Source organism: Helianthus annuus, chromosome 3 (genome assembly GCF_002127325.2).
Source record: "Helianthus annuus cultivar XRQ/B chromosome 3, HanXRQr2.0-SUNRISE, whole genome shotgun sequence".
Lineage (NCBI taxonomy): Eukaryota > Viridiplantae > Streptophyta > Magnoliopsida > Asterales > Asteraceae > Helianthus > Helianthus annuus.
Genome location: NC_035435.2, coordinates 135,461,179 through 135,486,273, shown reverse-complemented (window position 1 = coordinate 135,486,273; position 25,095 = coordinate 135,461,179). Strand labels below are relative to the sequence as shown.

The 25,095-nt window shown below is 41.2% G+C and overlaps 1 protein-coding gene across 2 annotated transcripts; it reads left to right on the top strand.

Moving 5' to 3' along the window:
- The first annotated feature begins 147 nt into the window (after positions 1–147).
- Positions 148–7,637, top strand: LOC110929686 (aconitate hydratase, cytoplasmic). Of its 2 annotated transcripts, none has more exons than XM_022172863.2 (20): positions 148–450; positions 1,346–1,450; positions 1,686–1,846; positions 1,925–2,017; positions 2,144–2,329; positions 2,421–2,582; positions 2,686–2,830; positions 2,917–3,059; positions 3,181–3,237; positions 3,348–3,427; positions 3,535–3,610; positions 3,751–3,936; positions 4,043–4,110; positions 4,215–4,333; positions 4,430–4,551; positions 6,098–6,196; positions 6,284–6,763; positions 6,864–6,962; positions 7,043–7,285; positions 7,376–7,637. In XM_022172863.2, the coding sequence occupies exons 1-20, from the start codon at positions 201–203 to the stop codon at positions 7,442–7,444; spliced, it is 2,943 nt and encodes a 980-aa protein (XP_022028555.2). In that variant the 5' UTR covers positions 148–200; the 3' UTR covers positions 7,445–7,637. The 2 variants fall into 2 exon arrangements, with proteins under 2 accessions (XP_022028555.2, XP_035844378.1); XM_035988485.1 differs by having other exon boundaries at positions 150–450; positions 2,421–2,564.
- The last annotated feature ends 17,458 nt before the right edge of the window (positions 7,638–25,095 follow it).

Below are 25,095 nucleotides of genomic sequence, written 5' to 3'. Positions count from 1 at the left end.
ATCACCACCGTTAATTCATCCCATCTCACAAATCCCACCGTCACTTTCCCCCCACCTACTCACCCCCACCATCCTACCCTACACCTCCCCACTCCGGAACCCAATCGCAGCCATCATCTCTCTCATCATTTTCAACATTTCTAGGGTTTTTATTTTTATTTTTTCACCTTTTCATCTGTACACACATCAACATTATTGTTATGCATAATATTATTACCACTTCACCAACTTCATCTACGATATTTATATCTGGAGTTCGTATCTCTTCCTCACTTTTACCCAAACCTTCTCTCTCCGCAACCTCCTCACTTCCGATCAGATCGCCGCCCTTCCGTTCCGTTTCGCGGTGGTGTTACGGTGTTGATTGGAGATCTCCGGTGATTCCTAGGGCTCAGATCGAATCCGTTACTCCTGTTGTTCAACAGTTTCAACGAAAGATCGCTTCCATGGGTATATCTATCGATTATTATCATTATTTTATTGATTTGACGTTGTGAGAGTAATCAATCGATATAGAAGAATATATCAATATAGCGAGTTTTGACTTTTAGTGTTACTGGATTGTTGATTTTATACTTTTTAGGTTTTTAATTTGTGATTAGTTTGATGCTTGTCAACTGATTGCCTACAAACACACGCAAAACGGAGTTCATGTTGCAATCAGTTTTTTTTAATTATTTTTTAATATTTATTATTATTTTATAGAATAAGAAGTTATTAGACCTTGTTTTTTTAGATTAAACTTGCAAGGTATTTGAATCAGTTTTGATCTGGATTTGACAAATTTTAAAAGTAGTTTTGTTCTACACTCTACAGGTTAATTAAATTGATTGTGTTATGTGACGTGTGCAGTTGTTTTCATTTATTGAAATGGATGTGAATATTGACTTTCTGGTATTTAATGAATTTTGATCTGGATTTGACTCATTTAAAAAGTAGTTTTATTCTACAGGTTAATTAATCAGTTGTGTTATGTGAAGTGTAGAGTTGTTTTTATTTATTGAAATGGATGTGAAATTGTGAATATTGACTTTCTAGTAGTGATTATAACTTTATCTGATTCTCTTTTGTTGTTTGTTCCCTTTACAAGTATGTTGTGTGTCTTAAGTAAACTCGAAAAGTGCTGGTTAGAGACTTTTATATTTGGATTGCTTGGAATCGAATATATCACTTTGGAACATGAATCAGTATATGTTTTATTGGGTGTTGGAACTTTTTGTAGATATAATGGGATGAAGGGAACAAAAGTTGTTACGTTTTGGTGCATGAAGTTCGTTGTATATTCTGCGTTTATTGTTGTTTTATTGTTGTTTTTTATGCTAATTTTTTGTTGAACTATCTGCAGCTTCTGAAAATCCTTTCAAGGGCATATTCACCACTCTCCCTCGACCCGGAGGAGGCGAGTTCGGAAAGTTTTACAGTCTTCCTGCTCTAAATGATCCCAGGATTGGTATGAACATGGAACATGTATTAATCAAGTTCTTTTATTGTATGATCAGATTACATAGCTTTAGATAAAGATCCTCTGTTGGTATAGACTGGAATACATTCTGTATTCCTTTTGTTAAGTCTGATTCTTATTCAATTTCTATATCTCAGCTTTTACTTTTTGTTGGAAGCTATCTTGTCCTTCCATTTGTTATAAAAAATCATTCTTTTTAATATGTAAAGCTACGTGTTTGCAGACAAGCTCCCTTACTCCATCAGGATTCTTCTGGAGTCTGCCATTCGCAACTGTGATAATTTTCAAGTTACCCCGAATGATGTTGAAAAGATCATTGACTGGGAAAACACTTCACCGAAGCAAGTGGAGATTCCGTTCAAACCTGCTCGTGTTCTCTTACAGGTGAATATCATCAAATACACTTGTATAGAGTTTGCAGCCGTTTGTTCACTTTTAGTAATTCATGATATTTTATTTTAGGATTTTACTGGAGTTCCAGCTGTAGTTGACCTTGCTTGTATGCGAGATGCTATGAACAAGCTCGGCGGTGACTCTAAGAAGATCAATCCACTGGTGAGTAATATCTATTTCATCTGCTTTTTTTAAATAAGGTTTTCATTATTTGGAAATAATGACCCATGAAGGCATATTTTGGAGCATTGTTAGTTATCTCATACTTTGAAAAATTGGTATTTGCAGGTGCCAGTAGACCTTGTGATTGACCATTCAGTTCAAGTTGATGTTGCAAGAAGTGCAAATGCTGTTCAAGCAAACATGGACCTTGAATTTCAACGCAACTATGAGCGGTTTGCTTTTTTGAAATGGGGGTCACATGCTTTCGACAACATGCTTGTAGTTCCTCCTGGTTCTGGTATAGTTCACCAGGTAAAGTTCTAAACATTCAAACCATATTATTCTTAACATATATATTGAAACCTTTATTGTAACATAAAGATAATTATTTTCATTTATCCAGGTCAACTTAGAGTATCTTGGACGCGTTGTTTTCAATACTGATGGAATTCTATATCCCGACAGCGTTGTCGGAACCGATTCCCACACAACCATGATTGACGGGTTAGGAGTAGCTGGTTGGGGAGTTGGAGGAATTGAAGCAGAGGCAACAATGCTTGGACAGGTATAATATAATTGTATAAGTCATTTGAAATTAACCAGTTATATGGTTTTTTAAAGTTGCAGTACAGCTATTTTAACTGGATGCTTCTTTTTCATATTGACAGCCGATGAGCATGGTTTTACCTGGTGTAGTTGGATTCAAGTTGTCTGGAAAGTTGCAAAATGGTGTTACAGCCACTGATTTGGTGTTAACCGTGACTCAGATGCTAAGAAAGCATGGTGTTGTTGGCAAATTCGTTGAGTTCTATGGTAATGCCTTTGCAGCCAGTCGTCAATTGCTTTTTAAGTTGGCTTCTTTAACAGTTCTTCACAGTGCACTATTAATTGACACGCAGGTGAGGGCATGAGCGGACTGTCATTGGCTGATAGAGCGACTATTGCAAATATGTCACCCGAGTATGGTGCAACCATGGGTTTCTTCCCAGTAGATCATGTTACACTGCAGTACCTTAAGTTAACAGGAAGAAGTGATGATACTGTAAGCTTTTAGCTTTCTTCTTTATATTCCGAAATAAACGTACCTAGTAAAATTCCATTTTTAGAATCTCTGGTTTGTGGGTGCATCAGTTTTATGGTGTTATTAATCTTGATTTCTTTAGGTTGCTATGATTGAAGCATACTTGCGAGCAAACAAAATGTTTGTTGATTACAGCGAGGTTAGTGACCATGTTTTTATTACCATTTCTTTTTTTTTTTTTTTTTTGAAGTTCTTAAATTTGGCGGTACTTTAGTTATTCTTACTTCTTTATTGATCATGTGAAATTAGCCACAACAAGAGAAAGTTTACTCGTCTTATCTGGAACTGGACTTAAGCGATGTTGAACCCTGTATTTCTGGTCCCAAACGGTATTATTATATGCTAGAATCTTGTATTATATTTTAATTGTGTATCGTAGTTTCTCTTTTCTTTTTGACATTTATGAGTAAATCCATGCCTGTTCTTATTCTAACAGGCCACATGACCGTGTTCCCATAAAGGACATGAAGGCCGACTGGCATTCATGCCTTGATAACAAAGTTGGATTTAAGGTGAGATAATAATAATAATAATAATAATAATAATAATAATAATAATAATAATATCATTGTTTTTTTGCTTAATGAACACGAATTTGTTATTTTACACTGTTAATTATGCAATACGATTAATTATTTAAATTTGTATCCAGGGGTTTGCGGTACCAAAGGAGGCACAAGAGAAAGTTGTCAGCTTTTCATTTGGAGGACAAACTGCTGAACTGAAACACGGTAGTGTTGTGATAGCAGCCATTACAAGCTGTACAAATACATCAAACCCTAGTGTCATGCTTGGGGCAGGTCTTGTTGCAAAGAAGGCTTGTGAACTTGGTTTAGAGGTCAGTATAGTCTTTAACTATGTTCTATACTTAAGTTAATATTGATTAAGATTGGTTTATTTATTATGCATCGTAAGGTTTTTAACGAGTTCTTATCGTCTGTCAGGTTAAACCATGGGTAAAAACAAGTCTTGCTCCAGGTTCCGGTGTTGTTACAAAATACTTAGAACGAAGGTAATTAATTACAACTGGTAGTTTGATTGTTTTTTCTTTACCCTCTATTAATTACCTTCTATTAATATATTTTTTTTTTGCTTATTTTTCTTTCATTTTTATAGTGGCCTGCAAAAGTACTTGGACCAACAGGGATTCAATATAGTGGGCTATGGCTGCACCACATGTATTGGGAACTCGGGAGATCTTCATGAGTCAGTTGCTGCTGCAATTACAGACAATGGTATGTGTTAAATACATGAATTATTTGAATTTTGAACCTCTTAATCTGTCAGTCTCGTGGAGAGATTTTTCAGCGTTTTGTGGTGTTCTTTTGCAGATATTGTTGCTGCAGCTGTTCTTTCCGGAAATCGAAATTTTGAAGGTCGTGTTCATCCGTTAACAAGGGCCAACTATCTTGCTTCACCTCCCTTGGTTGTTGCATATGCACTTGCGGGCACAGTATGTTGAAATACCAAATGTTCAAAGACAGTTTCTGTTACACTTGTCTTTATCTTCGGTAGAGGTGGCAAAATGGATGGGTTGGATTGGATTGGTTGTTGGGTCAAGATGGGTTTGGGTTAGAATGAGTTTGGGTTAAGATGGGTAAAAGAAAGAAGAAGGTCATAATGGGTTTGGGTCAGGATGAGTTCGGGTCAGGATGGGTTGAGAATAAATCAATAATAATAAAAACTGAAAAAAAATTATAAAAAATGAAAAAAAAATATTAAAAAATTAAAAAAACGAAAAAAATTTTAAAAAAAAACTAAAAAAATTTAAAAAAATTAAAAAAACGAAAAAATTTTGAAAAATATTTAAAAAAAATTAAAAAAAAAACGAAAAGATTTTTCAACCACCTTAACTGTCACTTCGACTCTTCGAGATAAACAACCATTTTACCAGTGAAAAGAGGCATCAAGCCTATCAAGTGATCAAAATTTGCAATATCTTGCGTATTCAACATACTTTATTTGTCACTTTGTTGCAAAACAAGAATCTCTAAAGCTTTAACACTACCAGTTATAGCAGTTAATTACTTTACACTTCCTAAAGGTCACTTAACTTATTAATCTGTACTAGCAATCCGTAAAAAAGGTTGTAGTACTATGCTAAATAATAATATCTCTTGATCTTGCATTTGTGGTAAAGATTGTTGTATTTCATAACAAATTATCTAATTTAGGATCAAAACTCACTTGGGCATTTCAACAAACACCTTACGGGCACTACTAATGGTAAACACTTTTTAGCATAAAATCAACATAAATTGTAACAATTACTTGAAAAAGAACACAATTTTAACCAAAATGAAAGAAACCCAGAATACATCTACATCCTTAATGAATTCGTCAAGTATACATTAAATCTCATCAATTACAAGTTACAACCCAACAAAAAAGTTGGATAGATCTAACCTGATATTTGCTGTGAGCAATTAAAATTAGTATTCGATGTTCAGAATTCAGATAGATACTTCTTGTTGCCGCTGCCGGCCACCGTGCCGGAGAACACCGGTTAATTTGTTTGGAGAGATTGAAAGGATGTTGTATGGGCTTCACTTGAACTTCTTACCACAAACAGTTGATCAACTTAACTAAAATTGACTGTCAGAAACTTAGAAACGACGAACAGATTGGTGAATTCACCGGAATGATGTGATGATTTTGGGAATTCAATCGCTGGATGGACAGATTTGTTGTGAATTATGGTTTGATGTTTAGTAATTGAAGAACCTAATCCCCAATTGACGTTCTGTTCAACTGTTTCTATTTTGGGTTCCAAATGAGTCCATTTAACCCACTCCTTTTATTATCTTGGCCCATCCTGACCCATTGGATTTTTCTTTTAGTTTTAAATTTACCCATCCTGACCCTTGTAACTATAAAGGCTTACCCAACTTAACCCATTGCTTAGCTATTTTGCACCCAAATCAACCCAAACTTTCTTAGTTGGGTCCATTTTGCCACCTCTAATCTTCGGATTACAAGGTTTGCATGTTGTATTTTAGGTTGACATCGACTTCGAGAAGGAGCCAATTGGGACAACAAAGGATGGAAAGAGTGTGTACTTTAAGGATGTTTGGCCAAGTACCGAAGAAATTGCTGAGGTACTCAAGTCTTAAAATCATCTTTTCGTTCCGATTTTGGTCAAACATAAAGGTCAACAGGACTGAAAAAGTATTCTAATTTCACAGGTGGTTCAATCAAGTGTGTTACCAGATATGTTCAGGAGTACCTACGATGCCATCACACTGGGCAATCCAATGTGGAACAAATTATCTGTCCCCTCATCCAGTCTCTATTCATGGAACCCAAAGTCAACATACATTCACGAACCACCGTATTTCAAGGACATGACCATGGACCCACCAGGTCCACATGGAGTGAAGGATGCTTACTGTTTGCTCAATTTCGGTGACAGCATCACCACCGACCACATATCTCCAGCTGGCAGTATCCATAAGGACAGCCCGGCTGCAAAGTACCTCCTTGACCGTGGTGTTGACCGTAGGGACTTCAACTCTTATGGTAGCCGTCGTGGCAATGATGAAGTAATGGCCAGAGGAACGTTTGCCAATATCCGCATTGTTAATAAGCTATTGAACGGGGAGGTTGGCCCCAAAACCATTCACATTCCCACTGGAGAAAAGCTTTCTGTGTTTGATGTAGCAATGGTATGTAACAGTTACAGAAACATATTAATATATTTTAGCATCTTTCACGTTCATTTGGTGAGAGATCTAAATCTCTCATATTTTATTTGACTGCAAACAGAGGTACAAAGAAGCTGGACTCGACACAATCGTTTTGGCTGGAGCTGAATATGGAAGTGGAAGTTCACGAGACTGGGCTGCTAAAGGTCCAATGCTACAGGTAAGTATTTGTGTAACAGTTTCATTGTTTAATTTGAAAAGAGGTTTTTAAGTTTTAATTAATTTGTGATGATTTGTTAGGGGGTGAAAGCGGTGATAGCCAAGAGTTTCGAGAGAATCCATAGGAGCAACTTGGTTGGAATGGGTATCATTCCACTTTGTTTCAAGGCTGGTGAAGATGCAGATACTCTTGGTTTGACCGGCCATGAACGATACACCATTGACCTACCATCAAAAGCCAGTGACATAAAACCCGGTCAAGATGTTACTGTTACCACTGACAATGGTAAATCCTTCACATGTACAATCAGATTTGACACACAGGTATGATGTATTTCTATTTTGATTGTTCGTCAAAAAATCAAGTAGAAGATATGATTTATGATTTTAATGCCCATTTGTTTGAATTTGCAGGTAGAGTTGACATATTTTGATCATGGCGGCATCCTTCCGTACGTGATTAGGAATCTCATCAAGAAATAAAGACAACTCAGATGTTGAAGCTTAAAAATGCAAGTGGATTGACTTCTCTTTTTCTCATTTTAATAAAGTCGAATTCACTTTCTATTTAACAGGATTTTTGGGGTTGTGGATTGTTTGTATTTCGGATTTTTGTAGCAATTTACATGTGGTCCTGGTTGTGCACTTTTTTAATGTCTGTTGCTGGTCCTGGTTACATGGGTTTTGTGGTTTTATCTGTTATATGCAAAAGAAGCATACATCATGTTGGTTTGCAGCCATGACAATACTTATTGTCAGCTATCTTTGTGCGGGTGCTCAGTCCCGAGATAGCCGGGTGATGGTATGTTTTCATAGCTCGAGCTTGACTTGTTAACAATATTTTAATCCAGTTAAGGGAAGCTCAGCCTTGAGCTTGTTTGTTTTTAGGTTCGGCTCATTCATAACTTGGTTGTGAATAGTGATCATTTTGTCCTTTGTGTGGATTTTTTGTCCCTTTTTTTCCTCTGTAAATTTTAGGATTGTTTTGCGTTTTTTCTCAAATTTGGTCATTGTTTGGTTGCTAATAAACACGGTGTTTGGTGGTCATATTTGGTCCCTTAGATTTTTTTACCCTATCGACTTTCTAATATATGTTTGTATAAATTCGACGTCTACGCTTTACGTCACATGAGTTATTGGGTGTTAAAAATTTATGTTTTTATTTTACGTCTTTTCCAAGTTTTGATCGTTGTTTGATTACTATTTAGCATAGTTTTATGCCCCCGCATCGCAACGTGGGGTATTAAGACTAGTCTATTTTATTTTATTAATTAATAACATGTCAAGAAACAGTAAAGGTGTATGCATATTTAGTCTTTCTTTTTCAGTATTCAACTTAAATCAAATTTAAGCAAGTTTTAATAACTTTTGAATATGTTTTTCACTTTTATTATCCAAACTGAAATTCAATCAAACGTCAACGAACTGAATATGTTTTGAGCGTGCCGGACTAAGTTGCTACCCGTTGCAATGCATTACGCGAAATTAATTACTCGTTTCAATTATTTAATAAACATTATGCAACCAAATAATAGACAGTTTTCTTTTCTTTTGAATATCTTATATTTAACTCCAACGAAATTTAAAAGAATTTAAGCGTTGTGGGGTTCCACCAACTAGCGCCCCACCCTTCACATTAGCGTTTGCCAAACCACAACATCACCATCACCAAAGGGCGTTTGCCTAAAAATTGTTAGCCCCTTAGCGCCCCGCACATGAAAGGGGTGGTGGTGCCCACTTCTCTTCACCAATCACATTCAAACAAACACACATTTATTTTTGTTCATTTTATTTAAATTAAATGTTAGTTTCAATTAAGTTATATCAAAACAATTGAAGGAAGTCATATAAAACAAGTTGTGTTGCAACCCCTTTTTGAATAGCAAATCCAATTCTACCTAAAACAAAACTCTGGTTCTTCGGCGTTGAGAAACTGTTGGCCACGACCTTCTACACTCTGTCCAGGAAACCGGCAACTTCAGGAGCAAGATAACCAAAAGTATCAAAGGCAAAGGAATGAAGACATGTTAATTCTCATTAAAAGCTTTTTCATGTTTAGCAACTTTCCCTGATCTGCTTTCAACACAGCCTGACCAGTCACGAACCGGATTTTCCTGAGCCCAATAAAGGGGGGGGCTCCGGTAAGGTCCACACGACCGTGTTTCCTACTTGCCCAACCGAACACAAGAACGTCCGTTGCCCAAAGAGTGGACCTCCCTTCAACCGAGTATGTCAGGAAATTCACAGGGGCCTTTTTTTTGCGAATATTCCTTCTCACTTCAGCACATCACAAAGAACATCCTTAACCAAATCATGTATGTATTTAAAGTCCGGTAGCTCCTTGTAATGGACCACATGCTCCCAAAGAGATCATTCGAACAGTTGGCTAAGGCCTTCAATGGGGATAATAGTTAGGAAATATTGAGCATGGGGCCTCGTAGACACTCTTAAATCGCTTTCTGATGATGCAGAGATAGGTCAAACTCCCACTATCCACGTCGCATGCGGTGGTGTTGTGCTTTAATGCCATCTTTCATGTTTAACCACAAAGCATAGGGTTAGGTTAAGACCTCTTACTTACTGGTTCAGACTGTTTGTTTCGCGAGCAGATGTCTGATTGATACGAACCTAGCTAGCAACCCAGACCCAAATCAGGTGGGTTCTTGTATTGGGTCAGAAGATTTAGGGAATTATTTGGATCAAAGAAGTTATCAGAAGTGTAGGTTAGTGGGTAACTGGATAGCTGAAGTTTAGGGTGTAGTTATTGCAATTTATGTTTATTTATATCTTATATTTTAGTTTGAGGCAATGCCGACGTTTTATATAAAATTAGGGTTCTATGTGAGTACATATGTCAGCGGCCTACGTCCACGTGTCGTGTCTAGTTTGTAAAGTATAGATTATTTAGAATAGCGTATCGAAAGGTCGGAAAGTATGTGTTGAATCCCTTTCGCACGAAAGAGTCTTTCGTGCGGAAGGAGACAACTGCCTTTCGTACGAGAGGAACCCCTGTCGTCCCTAGGTGTTTCGTGCGACAGGCTTGTGCCTATAAATATGACACTTGGGTTCTCTCATTAAGAACTTTTGGCATTTTGAGGGGAGACTCTACCAAAATTGTTTCCTGGCTTTGTACTTGAATTTTATCAATAGAAACAACGTTCAATCAGTATATTCTTGTGTTTGTCATCATCATACATGGATTCCGCACATGATATGGTGAATATCTGATCGGCCGGAGCATTCGAAGAACCGAAACGGTCCTCACATTCTAAACCTTTGTTCCAGGAGATCAATCCATCTCGAATTGGGTCACTGTTTGTATTGTTCCTATTTCAATCCAATCAGAATCAGAATTTTATATTCTATCAATTGGTTCCATTGTCGGGACAGAAATCCCATCTTCGCATATCTTTACATCAGTCCAATCAAATTCTATTCTTTAATATTTGAATCACAATTTTCAATTCACTAGCAAATCCAATTGTCGTAGCAGCCAGTTCGGATATCCTATCAATTGCTGGAAAAGAATACTAGTTTGATTAATTTCTGAAATTCAATTTTGACAAATCCAAACAATTTCACAAGTTCAAAATCTGGAATGATGGCATCCCAAACTCGAATTCAACCTGAAAGAAGGCTGAATGCAAATCTAATTGCTGCCTAGTTAGCCGCAATCGCATCCTGACTTGAAGCCATAGTGTCTCAATTGAGGGGTTGGAGATGGCAGTTATCATGAAAAAAACAAATGAGGATCAGAAGAACACTGTGGCGGGGGACAATTTAATGGCCGACAAAAAAGATGAGATGATCAACTCTGATAACAAGAAAGGTCCTCATCAGATTTTTGAAATTAATTCCGATAAACCCAAATCACTAACCATACCTCAGCCATCATAAACAACCCCTAAAATCCTCCACACATATCTTCTTCTGAGAAGCACAGGCGATCCCTAACAAGCAAACTATTGGAATCGGAGGAGGAGGAAAATAACATCGACTCTAAACAACTACTTGCGATTGAAGGGGACACACATGATGAGGAGAAAATCGCTGGAATCATACGTGCTATCAAATGGTCATCTGGGTGGGGTCCGGTTGCAAAAGACAAGGAAATTACAAGGCCTTTACAGTCCGTTTTCGCTTATGGATGGGTCTTTGAAGCAGGTCAGTCTACAATTGAATGGATGATTGCTTGTCATAACGTTTTCCCTGCTTTCGACCTGAGGACAGGTCTTTTTTTCGATCCGGAAATATTGATACGAACCTAGCTAGCAGCCCAGGCCCAAATCAGGTGGGTTCTTGTATTGGGTCAGAAGATTTAGGGAATTATTTGGGTCAAAGAAGTTATCGGAAGTGTATGTTAGTGGTAATTGGATAGCTGAAGTTTAGGGGGTAGTTATTGCAATTTATTTTTATTTATATCTTTTATTTTAGTTTGAGGTGATGTTTTATATAAAACTAGGTTAGAACCTCGTGTAATACACGGGTTGAATAAATATAATTTTATATATCAAATAATAAAAAAAATATATCTTTAAAAACCCCGTTTATTACACGGGTTAAATAAATATATTTTTATATAACAAATAATAAAACAATATATCTTTAAAAACCTCGTTTATTACATGGGTTGAATAAATATACTTTTATATATTAAATAATAAAAAAATTATATCTTTAAGAACCCCGTGTATTGTACGGGTTGAGTAAATTTAATTTTATATATTAAATAATTGAAAAAGTTACATTTTTAAGAACCTCCTGTATTGTATGGGTTGAGCACATGTAATTTTATATATCAATCAATAAAAAGTTATATCTTGTTATAGCTTTATAAACCATGTGTATCATACGGATTGAATAAATCTAATTTTATATACCACATAATAAAAAAATTTATACTTTTAAAAACCCGGTGTATTACACGAGTTGCATAAATGCAATTTTGTATAGTAAATAATAAAAAATATTATATCTTTAAAAACCTTTTTTGTTACACGGGTAGAATGAATCTAATAAAAAATTATATCTTTAAAAAAACGAACGAATAAGCTATCATCATACTCAGTAAATCCCACCAATAGCAAAGCAAAGGTAGGGTCTGAGGAGGGTAGGATGTAGACAGCCTTACCTCTATCTTGTAGGAATAGAGAGGCTGCTTCCAGTGAAACCCTCGGCTCGATAGTAGTTTTGCATCAAGCCTTGGACATAAGGCACATAACACTCAGCAATCGGGACAAAGACCGATTAGTGTATGTACCCTTTTGTCTTTCAGCTATCAACGCCACCACATGATGCATGATTAACCTTCCTCAGTTTTTAACGTTATTTTCACGAAATTAGTAAAATAACGTTAAAATTAGTGCACTTTCACTTTTGCCCCCCCCCCCCCCCGATGACCTACACATATATACATTATATGTGCATACCGCAAGCGGGGCGTGAAAAAAAACGAACGAATATACTCGACATATGATGGATGTGGTGATTGCGGTGATGGTTCTTATAAATGCCACGTAAACATAGTGAATACCGTATTTGAGTTGAGAGTTGAACACTAAAATAAAAGTATAGAACCAATAAACATTGATTAATGTTTTTGTTTACCCTTTATAAACATTTTTGAAATAAGTTCTACTCTTAACTACTTTAGTTTAATAAAATAAATAAATCATTTACCTTATATTAATTTATATTTAGTGTACCTCTTTTTTAATTTCAGGATAAATAATTTTGAAATCTAATAAATATTTCAAAATATTATATTATCTCCTATACGAATTGTTTAAATTTATATTAGATTTAATTTTATAATTATCTTTTAATTAATATTAATTATCTATAATTAAGTATGAGAGAAAAATTAGATGGCTCCAATGAATGACATGTGTCCACTTATTGGTTTCTTTTATTATGTAGTATAGATTAGTGTTCTAAGGGCATGTTTGGCTAAGCTTTTTGAAACAACTTATTGACTTATTGGCTTTTTGAAAAGTCATAAGCTCCAAAATGATGTTTGGCAATGAGGGTGTATGTGAGGGAAAAAAACTAATATGTCAATAAGTTACTCCATCCTGACTTTCCCAAAAAACCAATAAATCAATAAGTTGTTTCAAAAAGCTTAGAGTGAATTTCAAAATTTGTCCTTTATCTTTATACTCAATTTCAGGCGCCGTCTCTTGTCTTTGAAATTGATGCGATTTGTACTTTATGTTTAAAAATCTTGCATGTTACGTCCTTTAACCCTAACTCAGTTAAAATTTTCTGTTAAATCTGGTCACATAAGGATAGTTTAGTCTTTTTAGCTATATTTATTTTAAAATATTTTAATAAATAAACAAAAAGTAATTAAAATTCTAAAAACTTATGTATATATTATAGATATTACATTAAAAAAAAATCACTCTTTTTTCACCTATCTCTCTCTCTCTCTCCATCTTCCCTCACTTACCAGTTTACCACCACCATCAATCACCACCCACCCACCTCACACCACCACTCACTCTACACCACCATCCACCGCAACAAACTCGCCGGAGAAGTGGTTATCCTCTACGTTCGACATTTAATCCACCATCAGTCCCAAATCAAGTCCCATTGAAGCCCATCAATCCGTACCTCTCGGCTTGCTATCATTAATTTTGTTCCGACAACACTGAGAACAACCACACAACCACCAGCCCCAACATCTGTTATCACTAACTCTTCTTTGCGATGGGGTTCTTTTAGATCTGAGCAGATGGGGCTTTTAGATCTAAGCAGCCTAACCTTCACATCTACGATGCTTTTAAATTAGGTTAAAGGTGATGTGAAAGTGAGTGAATATGATTTTAGTTTCACATCTGGGTGAGGTTGTGTGGGTAATCAGTTCTTGTGGAATTCCTATTCTAAGTTAAATATTGAGCTATATTTATTTTGCTAAGGAAATTGAAAGTGCGGTTGAAGAGGTTTGGAATTCCTGTTTATTTCTCTCAGAACAGTACTTATTCTCACGCCGGAGCCTGGTTAAGAGGGAAATCCCCTTTCTCCCCCTCTTAACGAGACTGACGGTGTTTACTGTTTTGCAGATCTCGAGCCATTGATACGAGTAAGGAAAGAGGTTGAACCCCATAGACGAAATAATCCCATCGATAAACCTTGTGTTAATCGGTGTTTCATCATTGGCGCCATCCGCTTTTTGCAAAACCAATCTCATCTCTTTTCTCTATTGAAAAACACTCGTCAAAAATGGCCGAACAAACTCCCTCACACCCAGTCGACGAAGAAGTTTCTTCCTTTGAACTCATTTCGGACATAGCACACGTCCAAAGGGGTCAAAGGAACGAAACCATCCAAGAGGGACAACTGAACAACGATTTTCCTCCTATCTTTGGGAGTGTATCCAGGGTTGTTAGCCAAACCACAACTGGACCCACTTTCCAAACTCCACCAGCGAGGATCATCACTCAAACCACAAACGGAGCCACATTCCAAACTCCAACCGGGGTGTTGCAGCAGACACCACCATCAACGCTGACACCAAGCCATGGAGCTGGCCCCTTAGCTCCATCGGAACAAGCACAACTCAATTACTCCGCACTTTTAGGGCTACTCGAAGGAAAAACTCTAGCTTCCTGGTATGCCGAACAGATGGCGTCCATAAACCTAGTTTATACGCAACTCAGCGCACAGCAAGCTCTACTCCAAGCACAAGCTAACCAGTCAGCATTTGTAACTCCACAACCAAGGTCTCTGAGTACACATACAACTCAGTAGACTAACGCGTGGAACCTACGTCCGGAGAAAGGACCAGTTCAAAATGTGAAAAGACCGAGCGCGCACGACACGCGCGATACCTATGGTGAAACAGAAAGCAACTATGTGCAGCACTCCAACTTGCAACGTAAGCCGATTCAAAGCCGCCTGGGCGCGCGCAACATGAACAATGAGTGGGAAGACGAAGAGGAAGACCCAACATACAAGGAAAGCACAGTGTTCAGCAGGTTACACCCAGAACACGCGTCGTACAAGCCCGCAAAGCGCGCAGGGTACAACCCAAAGGCAGAGCATGATTATACCTTAAGCTATCGTCCAGACGACATGGCTGAAGATTCAAAATTCATCAGGGAGATTGCCACAGCTGCTATAGACAAAACCAAGCTGCCGCACAACGTTGGCAAATACAATGGCCTGACAGACCCAGATGATCATCTCCAGGTTTTCAAAGGCGCAGGAGCAACAGGTAGATGGAATCTACCAACCTGGTGTCACCTGTTCGCACAAACGTTCGTGGGCGCATCGCGCGTCTGGTTCGACAGCTTACCATCAGGAAAAATTAAATCATGGGTCGACTTCAGAGAGAAGTTCCTGGCACACTTCTCTCAACAGCGGAGACACGCCAGGGACCCAGCAGATTGTCTAAACATATGGCGCCGAGACCATGAAAGCGTGGAAGATTTTATCACAAGATATAACAAGGAATGTTTGGAGATTGGAGACGTAGGGGAAAAAATGATGCGCGCACACTTCATGAGGGCAGTCAAGTGTGATGATCTAATCAAACGCGTGAAAGGAAGAGACCGAGGACCCAAATATTGGGAAACTTTCATTGAGGTCGCCAAAACAATAGCACAGACAGACAAACAGTTGACCGATGACGACCACCGTCAACGCGCACATAACTCCAATGACCGACGGCAGGAAAGGCAGAGGCCAGTCATGGAGGTCTTCCAGTCATAGAGAAAGAAGCCCACCAAGAGAAGATGCGCGACACACAATCAATCAGATAGCACACAGAAAAGAAGTAAAGAGAGAAAACAGAGAGAAACAGTGGACGCCATTAACCAAGACCCCTTCAGAAGTCTTGGCCACTGAAAATCACCAATTTAAACCACCCCTACAGATGCGCAACAAAAGGGGTCAAGATCCCAATCTCTACTGTGAATTCCATAAGGATACGGGTCACCTCACCAACGATTGTTTTAGCCTGAAGCAAGAAATTGAAAGAGCTCTAAGGGATGGAAAGCTCACTCACCTGGTCAAAGGCGGAAAGCGCGACTACCGCCAAATCCAAAGAAGAGACGAAGGGCCAGATAACAAAAAACTCAGGAAGTTGGAAACCCACATGGTGCAAGGAGGTCCACGAAGACCAAAGAAAAATTACAACAAGCGCACACAGGATGATTCGTGGCGCGAGAAGCAAGTCATCTTCCCAGTTGTTAGAGGAGGCCCAAGGGAAAAACGACCAATAGTTATCCCAGGAGTGATTGGTCATTATCAGACAGACTACATCTTCATCGATCCAGGGAGCCCGCGGATATCATATACGAACAATGCTTCAATCAATTTGACCAGGAGGACAAAGCGCGCTTGGAGCCAGTAGACTACCCATTAACTGGTTTCTGCAACGAGGCCGTTTTTCCCCTAGGACAGATATCATTCCCGGTGTTACTTTCGGACGGACGAAATTCAAGAACAGAAGAAGTCACGTTCATGGTGCTGCCTGCACACTCAAGACACGACATCCTCCTAGGAAGAGAATCCCAGGGAGACTTCAGTATGATTTGCTCTGCACCACATTCAGTCGTCGGATTCCCAACGGAAATAGGCATCGCACTGATATACGCAAGCAAGGAAGTCTTAGCAACAGATGAAATGAGGCCTACAAAAGCAAGTAAACCAGCGCCACGCGCAGAGGCAGAAAAATGGGTATTGAACAGCGCCCACCCAGAACAAACAGTTACCCTGGGACCAGCGATGTCCGATCTAACACGCGCAGCGCTCAAGAAGTTGTTACATGAGAATATGGACGTGTTCGCCTGGACACCAGCTGACATGGTTGGTGTTCCACGGCACATTGCAGAGCACCGTCTAAACGTCTCAGAAAATGCAAAACCAGTGGTGCACGCCAAGCGCCACATGGGCGATATAAAGCATGACGCCATGAAAGAGCAAGTACTGGAACTACTAAATGCAGGCATCATCAGAGAAGTCAGATACCAAACATGGGTAGCAAGCCCAGTGATGGTAAAGAAACCAAACGGCAGCTGGAGAATGTGCGTCGACTACAAAGACCTAAACAAGGCATGCCCACGCGACTGCTACGCTTTACCAGACATAGACGAAAAAATCGATTCTCTGGCAACATTCAGGTGGAAATGCTTTCTTGATTGCTATAAGGGGTATCACCAGGTTCAAATGGCCGTCCAAGATGAAGATAAGACGGCATTCCGCACGCCGACAGGGCTGTATTGTTACACCAAGATGCCTTTCGGCTTGAAGAATGCAGGCGCGACCTACCAGAGATTGATGAACGAAACATTCAGCGATGCCATCGGCAAGTACATAGAGGTGTATATGGACGATCTGGTAATTATGAGCAAAGAAGAAGGCACGATGCTGGCTAACATCCAAAAGACTTTCAACACGCTACGCAGCGTAAGTATCAAGCTGAACCCAGCAAAGTGCTCATTCAGAATGCAAGAGGGAAAGTTCTTAGGCTTCATCGTCACAAAAGATGGTTTTAAGGTGAATCCGGAAAAAGTCCAAGCCATAGAAAGGATGCCTTCACCATCAAACATCAAAGACATGCAAAAGTTAGCAGGACGACTAGTCGCGCTCAATCGTTTCTTAGCTAATCATGCCGCAAAATCTTTTCCGTTCATCAAAACCTTGCGCAATTGTATGAAGAAAAGCCAGTTCCAGTGGACTCCGGAAGCAGAGAATGCGTTCCGCAAGATGAAAGATTGCCTCATCAAACTGCCAACCCTAACCGCACCAAACAAGGGAGAACCTTTGATACTTTACCTTTCAGCTTCCGATAGGGCAGTCGGAGCTGTGCTGCTTGTTGATCGTCAAGGTGTCCAGACACCAGTTTACTACGCGTCCCGAACCTTGACCGATCCAGAAACCCGATATGCAATTATGGAAAAGTTAGTCCTTGCACTGATTCATGCTTCAAGGCGGCTGCGCAGATACTTTGCCAATCACGTCATCTACGTGCTAACAAACTACAACATCGGCAACATCCTTGCAAGGCTAGAAGTATCAGGAAGGCTAGCCAAATGGGCAATAGAACTGGGAGGTCACAATGTGGTTTTCAGACCACGACCATCAATCAAAGGCCAAGTCTTGGCAGATTTTATGACAGAAGTTTCAGATGACAAAGAAAGAGAGTGTAAAGCCATGGAAAAAGCTGAGAAAAAGCAAACAGAAGAGCCATGGTTGTTATACACCGATGGAGCGTCTAACGAAGACGGCGCAGGCGCAGGGCTAAGGCTGGTAAGCCCCGATAAACATGAATTCACATACGCAATACGCCTGGATTTTAAAAGCACAAACAACGAAGCAGAGTATGAAGCTTTCCTGGCTGGCTTACGATTGGCGATTAAAATGGGGGTCCGACACATCGAAGCGCATGTGGACTCCATGCTGGTAGCGGGGCAAATCAACGGCCAATACGAAGCCAAAGGGGATGTCATGGCACTCTACCTCAGCCAAGCAAAAACATTGCTACAAACCTTCTACTCTTACAAGGTGCACCACATAAACAGAAGCGAGAACAAGCCAGCAGACGCGCTGAGCAAGCTCGCATCAACAAGTTTCCAGCACCTAGCAAAGGATGTGCGCATAGAGGTTTTGAGCAACCCATCCGTCCCACTCAGAGAAGTAAGTGTCATCCAGACAGGAACAACGTCCTGGATGACACCGATAATCATGTACCTGCAGTCGGGAATACTTCCCGAAAACAAAGCCGAGGCGCGAAAGATCCAATACAAAGCAGAACACTATCAGATGGCAGATAGGATACTGTACCGAAAGTCGTATCTCGGCCCGCTGCTAAGATGCGTTGACGCCGAAGACGCAAACTACCTAATCCGGGAAGTTCATGAGGGAATTTGTGGTATTCATGCCGGGCCTCGAATGGTGGTAGCAAAAGTGATGAATGCCGGATACTACTGGCTCGGGATGCATCTGGATACTGTGAAAGAGTTGAGGAAGTGCAGTGGCTGCCAAAGACATGCGCCCAAGACCATGCGCCCCAAAAATGAACTCGTGCCAGTCACAACCGCATGGCCTTTTCAACAATGGGGCATAGACATGGTAGGTCCTTTCCCGGAAGCACCAGGGGCGGTCAAATTCATAATAGTCGCAGTCGACTATTTCACCAAATGGGTAGAGGCGAAAGCACTTGCATCAACCACATCGACAGTCGTCAAGCGATTCACATGGGAGCAAATCATATGCCGCTTTGGCCTACCTCTCAGAATCATCACCGATAACGGAACTAACTTCGCAGCAGACGACCTCGAACGATGGTTCAAAGAACTACATATCGAGCATACCTTCTCTTCGGTTGCGCACCCGCAAGGGAATGGTCAAGTAGAGGCAGTCAACAAAAGTATCGTTGATGGTATCAAAGCAAGGTTAGGCGAAAAAGAAGAGGATGGGTAGATGAACTGCCCAGCATTTTATGGGCCCACAGGACAATGCCAAAGACGAGCAACGGCGAGACACCGTTCAGCCTAGTCTATGGGTCTGAGGCAGTCATTCCAGCAGAAATCGGGCTACCATATCCACGAATGCTCTCAATGAACTTAATCAACAATGAAGAGGAAAGGAGGATCGACCTGGACCTCCTAGAAGAACGGAGAGAGATGGCAGCAATCAACGAGGCCAAGTACAAAACAAAGCTGGAGAAATACTACAACTCCAGAGTCCGAGTCTGCACTTTTAACCCGGGAGACTATATCCTAAGGGACAATGAAGCTTCCAACGCAGAAAAGCCCGGAAAACTGGCGCCCAAATGGGAAGGCCCATACGTAATCGATGCAGTACTCGGCAAGGGAGCTTACAAACTGCGCACCATCAACGACAAAGAGGTTCCACGAACCTGGAATGCTCAACAACTCCGAAAGTGCTACATGTAAAACAACTATGTAATCGTAAAGGGCGTACTGCCAACACATTTACTATAATACAAGAAGTGTTTGGCTACCTTTACTTTCATGCAAATTTCTTGTCACAGCTGCATTTATTACTTTGGGTGTACACGAAAACATCAATGGCTCGACCATAGGAAACGTTGTAGACCTCCAAGGCTCGTCACAACCAAGTGCACAGCCGGGTCAGAAACACAACCAAAGCCTACAAAACGCCAAAATAAAACTCCGTGCCCACATAAACACGAAAAAAATCGATAGCAAGGTAACTAAACATTGTAATGCTCCCAAGGCTGAACGCAGCTGAGCTCACACAATAACCTGCAACTCGATCACTTCGTAAGTCACATAAAAGCGCGCGCATTCAAACGACAGAATAAAACGTTGTAGTAACACAACAACACCTGTTAGCGCCATAATTCATTCGTGACACCTAATTAAAGTAATTAAACATGCACATATTATGACGATAACAAAATTCGCATAAACACAAACAAGCGATAAAATATGCATCAAACAAAGAAGATCAAGTGCATATACCCACAAAAGGTAAATAAAAATAAAATTGTCTAAAACAGTCAACATTACAGACCCATTCAAGGCCATACACGGCGCACAGGCCGGAATCCACCCATCAAGTTTGACTGGTGCCAGCACCTCCTGCCGCATCGGCATCGTCTCCAAGGGCTTTCTTCAGAAGAGCAACTCCATCTGGTTTCCGAGATAACTTTTGCGCCGCCTGGACGACGGCAAAGTCAAGGGTTGAAAACGCCTTGCGCTTAGCAGCATAAGCACTGTCACAATCTTCTTTATACAACTCAAAGCAGTAATCTTTCTCTTTGTTGATAGCTGCAGCCTTGCCTTCAGCATATCCAAACTTACGACCGCTATTATAACCCGCTCGGCCCAATTCGAACATGTACGTGGCAAGTTCAGTTGAATTCAGAATACGGTCAGCAAGCTGCATAAAACAAGGCAACCAAATAAAAGATCACAAAAATAAAAGAACACGAAAGAGCAAAAGAAATTACCAAGGGTACACCACGAGAAAGCAACCATCTGGTGTCCGCAGACGTCTCTTCAGCAAGAAGCTCAAAAGCTTGACACTCCGCCGTCTTCTCAGCAAGAAGGCGCTGTGCAGCCTCACACTCAGCCGCTTTCTGCTGCGCGAGCACCTCTAACTTATCAATACGATCAACGTATTCTTTCTCTTTCCTCTCAGCAGCAAGGCGGGCTTGATGAGCCTCATCAGCAAGTTGCGTTTTCTCACCAGACAAACGAACGATCGCATCACGCTGAGTTTGCATCTCAACATTCGTACGCTCACACGCGGCTTCCCAATCTTTCTGTTTCTGAACATTCAACTGTTTTTGCTCTTCAAGCTTCTGTTCAGCATCAGATACCCTCCACTGCAAACCTTTCTTCTCCGCATTAAATCTCTCCCTCTCCTCAGCAAACAACTTCTTTGACTCCTCAAACTCGAGTGTCTCCTCTCCCATCAACCGCCATTCACGAAGAATTTCCTGAGAAGTGGCAAAGTAATTTACCCCGGCACGAACATGGTCGTCCAACAAGGCAAATCGATTGCGGTTTTTCTGGAACATCCTCTCAGCGGGAGGAAGAGACATGGAAAAAAATTCATGGCAGTTGTTCACATCATTCATCCTGGAACCCTGAGTAAGGTTCCAACGAGGGGCATGTGGTAAGTCATCACAAGCAGGATTCTGGGTACCCCAAGAATCAGCAGGATTATGCTCAAATTGCGGGCTATGCACCACACCAGAAGTAGCCCCACCGCCACCAGGAGGACGCTTAGTATAAATGGTTTGGTGGGGAGTCGTTTCACTAGATTCCACCTCCACCTCAACACCCTTACCCTTATCAGCTCCACGATCACCACCAACAACTCCACCATCACCACCACCTTCACCCACATCTTCAGTAGCCCCTTCTCCACCTTTCTTACCTGTCTCAGCATCATCACGAGGAGGGGTCAGACCAACCGTCCTCGATGGTGGGGAAGTGGGCGGCGTGATCTGAGAAATATCCACCACACGAGGTTTCTTGCTAATCTTGACCACTGTCACGAAACAAGAATTAAAAACAACCCGAAGAAAAACGAAAGAAATATACAACTAAAAACAAGTTACCAGCAGGAGGAGCAGACGCAGCATAGATCTCCTCCAGAAGATTTCCACGACCCGCGCTAAAAACACCAAGATCAACCTCAGATTCAGAAGGTGCTGGGGGGCCTCCTTATGAAGCTTCGCTTTTTTAGCAGCAAGAAGAGCAGCAGATTGCTCATCAAGCTTGCGCTTGTGATCCTCGAGGGCTTTCTTCCTCATGTGCTCAGTCAAGGTAGCACTGTCACCAGGATCCGATTCTCGACTTCTCTCACCAACCCCTAGGCCAGACAACGTGTCAGAAACTACCACATAATCTAGACAAGGAAGAGTAGAGGGTTGCTTACGAGAAGAACCAGCATCTTTACCCTCAGCCTTCCCCTCTTTCCTCCCAGACTTATTAGTTCTTGTTTTATTCCTTGACTCTAACTGAGAAGAAGGATCAACAGGCACCTCTGCATCATCATCATCACCAACAACCTCATGCACGGGTTCGACAGCATCACCCTGCGCGGTACCTGCACGCGCGCAACGAGAGGTTAGACCTTCAAGGTTTTGGTCAGAACTTCCACTTGAAAGGACAATGACTTCCTCTCGACTCGGGTCGACAGGGTCATTCCAAACATCTTCACCTAGAACTTCGCTGGCATATCTACTCAAGCTCTCATCAGTTGGATGCAAAAAACGACCCCGGATTTGGTCTAGCCACGTCTGGTTCCCATCCGCTTGAATAGCTTCAACCATGGCACCCGCCACCTTAGGGTCCAAGACATTTAACAAGCTGTAACCAACTGCAAAAGGACAAGAAGATAAGAAAGCATGACAAACATAAGGGAGAATAACTCAGCGGTAACTTATGAAAGAAACATACATTTGCCCTGATAGCTGTATACGGGTTGACCCAATGGATTCTTGGGCACCCACAACAAACTCATCCCAGCACCAACCAAGGCCATCTCCTCCAGCTGGGAAATGGCAGTCGCCTTGTGGGTTATCTTCTTGTACCAATCCTGGGCAGCATAATCCTCCATAACGTCTACCCTCGGAATCCCTTGGCTCACCTGCCGATAAGGCATATCTATCGGAATTACACCACGGCGGATGTAGAAGAATTTCTGCTTCCAGTCATGAAGACTCTTCAACGGCACAGAGCACACCGGAGCAACACCCGTTCGTGCTTGAAACGAATAGAAACCACTGGTATAGGTAACACTATAAAACACATTAAACATCTCAAACGTAGGCTCAATACGGTAAGCCCTACAAACATACTCAAAATGAGTAATGCGTGGAAGCCCAATAGCATTAATTTGTGAAATATGAAGCCCATAACCCCTCAACACGGCAGCAGTAAACTTCGTAATAGGTAATCTGAAACTGCCTTCCCGAAAAAACGCAGCATACAAAGTGATATGGCCCGGAGGGGCGTCCAAGGCAGTAGAACCGACAGGAGGATACTGGGCTCCCCACTCGGGACGGAAACCCATACCCCTAACCAGATTCATGAACTCCTCCTCCTTCCACCCAATAACCGCCTGGTCAGGACCAGGAGGAGCCCTCCCCTTATATTTTCTCTTCCGTTGGGTAGGATTGGTACCAGACATGGTGTAAATACAGAGAAGTCGGAAATAAGAAATCAAAGAAAACTATTGAAACAAGGGAAAATGAAGGGAGAAGATAGAAGGAAAAACACTCGAAATTTGAAAAAGTGAAGAAGAACGAGTAACCGCCTCCTATTTATACTCATCGCATTTAATGCGATGGGTAGGGGACCGTCAGAGCACAGGAAAAGCAACCAATAAAGGAGTGACACGTCAGAAGAGAGAGAAGACGTCGGCTCTTTTTTCGGGAAGCATGGGCGACAAGGCCGGCTGACATGACAGAAAGTAACTGACAAAGCAACTGTTCATCTCTGATAAGACAGGGATGTCAGATAGTCACATCAAACACTTCCCCATGACTACCAAGCTTCCATCAGAAGGAAACAACAGGGAGCCAAGACCCATGCGCCGTGCGTCCACTTGGCTCAGTTTTTATAAAGTGCCAAGACCCATGCGCCGTGCGTCCACTTGGCTAATTTTTTACAAACTGCCAAGACCCATGCGCCATGCGTCCACTTGGCTCATTTTTTACAAAATGCCAAGACCCATGCACCATGCGTCCACTTGGCTCATTTTTACAAATTGCCAAGACCCATGCGCCATGCGTCCACTTGGCTCATTTTTTACAAAATGCCAAGACCCATGCGCCATGCGTCCACTTGGCTCATTTTTACAAACTGCCAAGACCCATGCGCCATGCGTCCATTTGGCTCACTTTTTACAAAGGGCCAAAACCCATGCGCCATGCGTCCATTTGGCTCATTTTTTATAAAGGGTCAAAACCCATGCGCGGCACCTCCGTTTGGTTCTAATTTTTCTTCCAAATCACCAAACCCCACGCGCTGTAAAAACCACTATTCTTATAAGTCAAGAATCCCTCCTAGACGATCAACTCAACTAGAAGGCACACTGGACTGGGGGGACTTGAAGAGGTATGGTCCCAATTCCCTGCCTACATGGCAGGGACCACACCACTTTCTGAGCACACTTGGCAGCCACATCAGCAAAGCAATCCAGAAGCTTCTAGAAACTTCTGGAAGATCTGCAGGTGGCACCAAAGATGCTCTACCAGACATAAAGGACAAAACGTGTCACCAACCGCAGGACGCCACGTAGGCCTGCAGCAAATCAGGGAGCAGAACTGACGTCGCCAATACAAGGTTTCCAGCGTGGGCAAATGCAAGCGCGCCACGTGTACCACTACACCTGCCACAACAGAGCAGACCAAGAGGATATTCCCCCTGGTCGGACAGCTGGCGCGCACCCACAGCTGGCACAGCTGCTCCTCCCTCCTTTACCCTCCGACTATAAATAGGACCCTTCATCATTTAGGTTCAGGATCTTTACTCTCCATATTCACTCTATACACACTGTTTATTTCTCTCAGAACAGTACTTATTCTCACGCCGGAGCCTGGTTAAGAGGGAAATCCTCTTTCTCCCCCTCTTAACGAGACTAACGGTGTTTACTGTTTTGCAGATCTCGAGCCA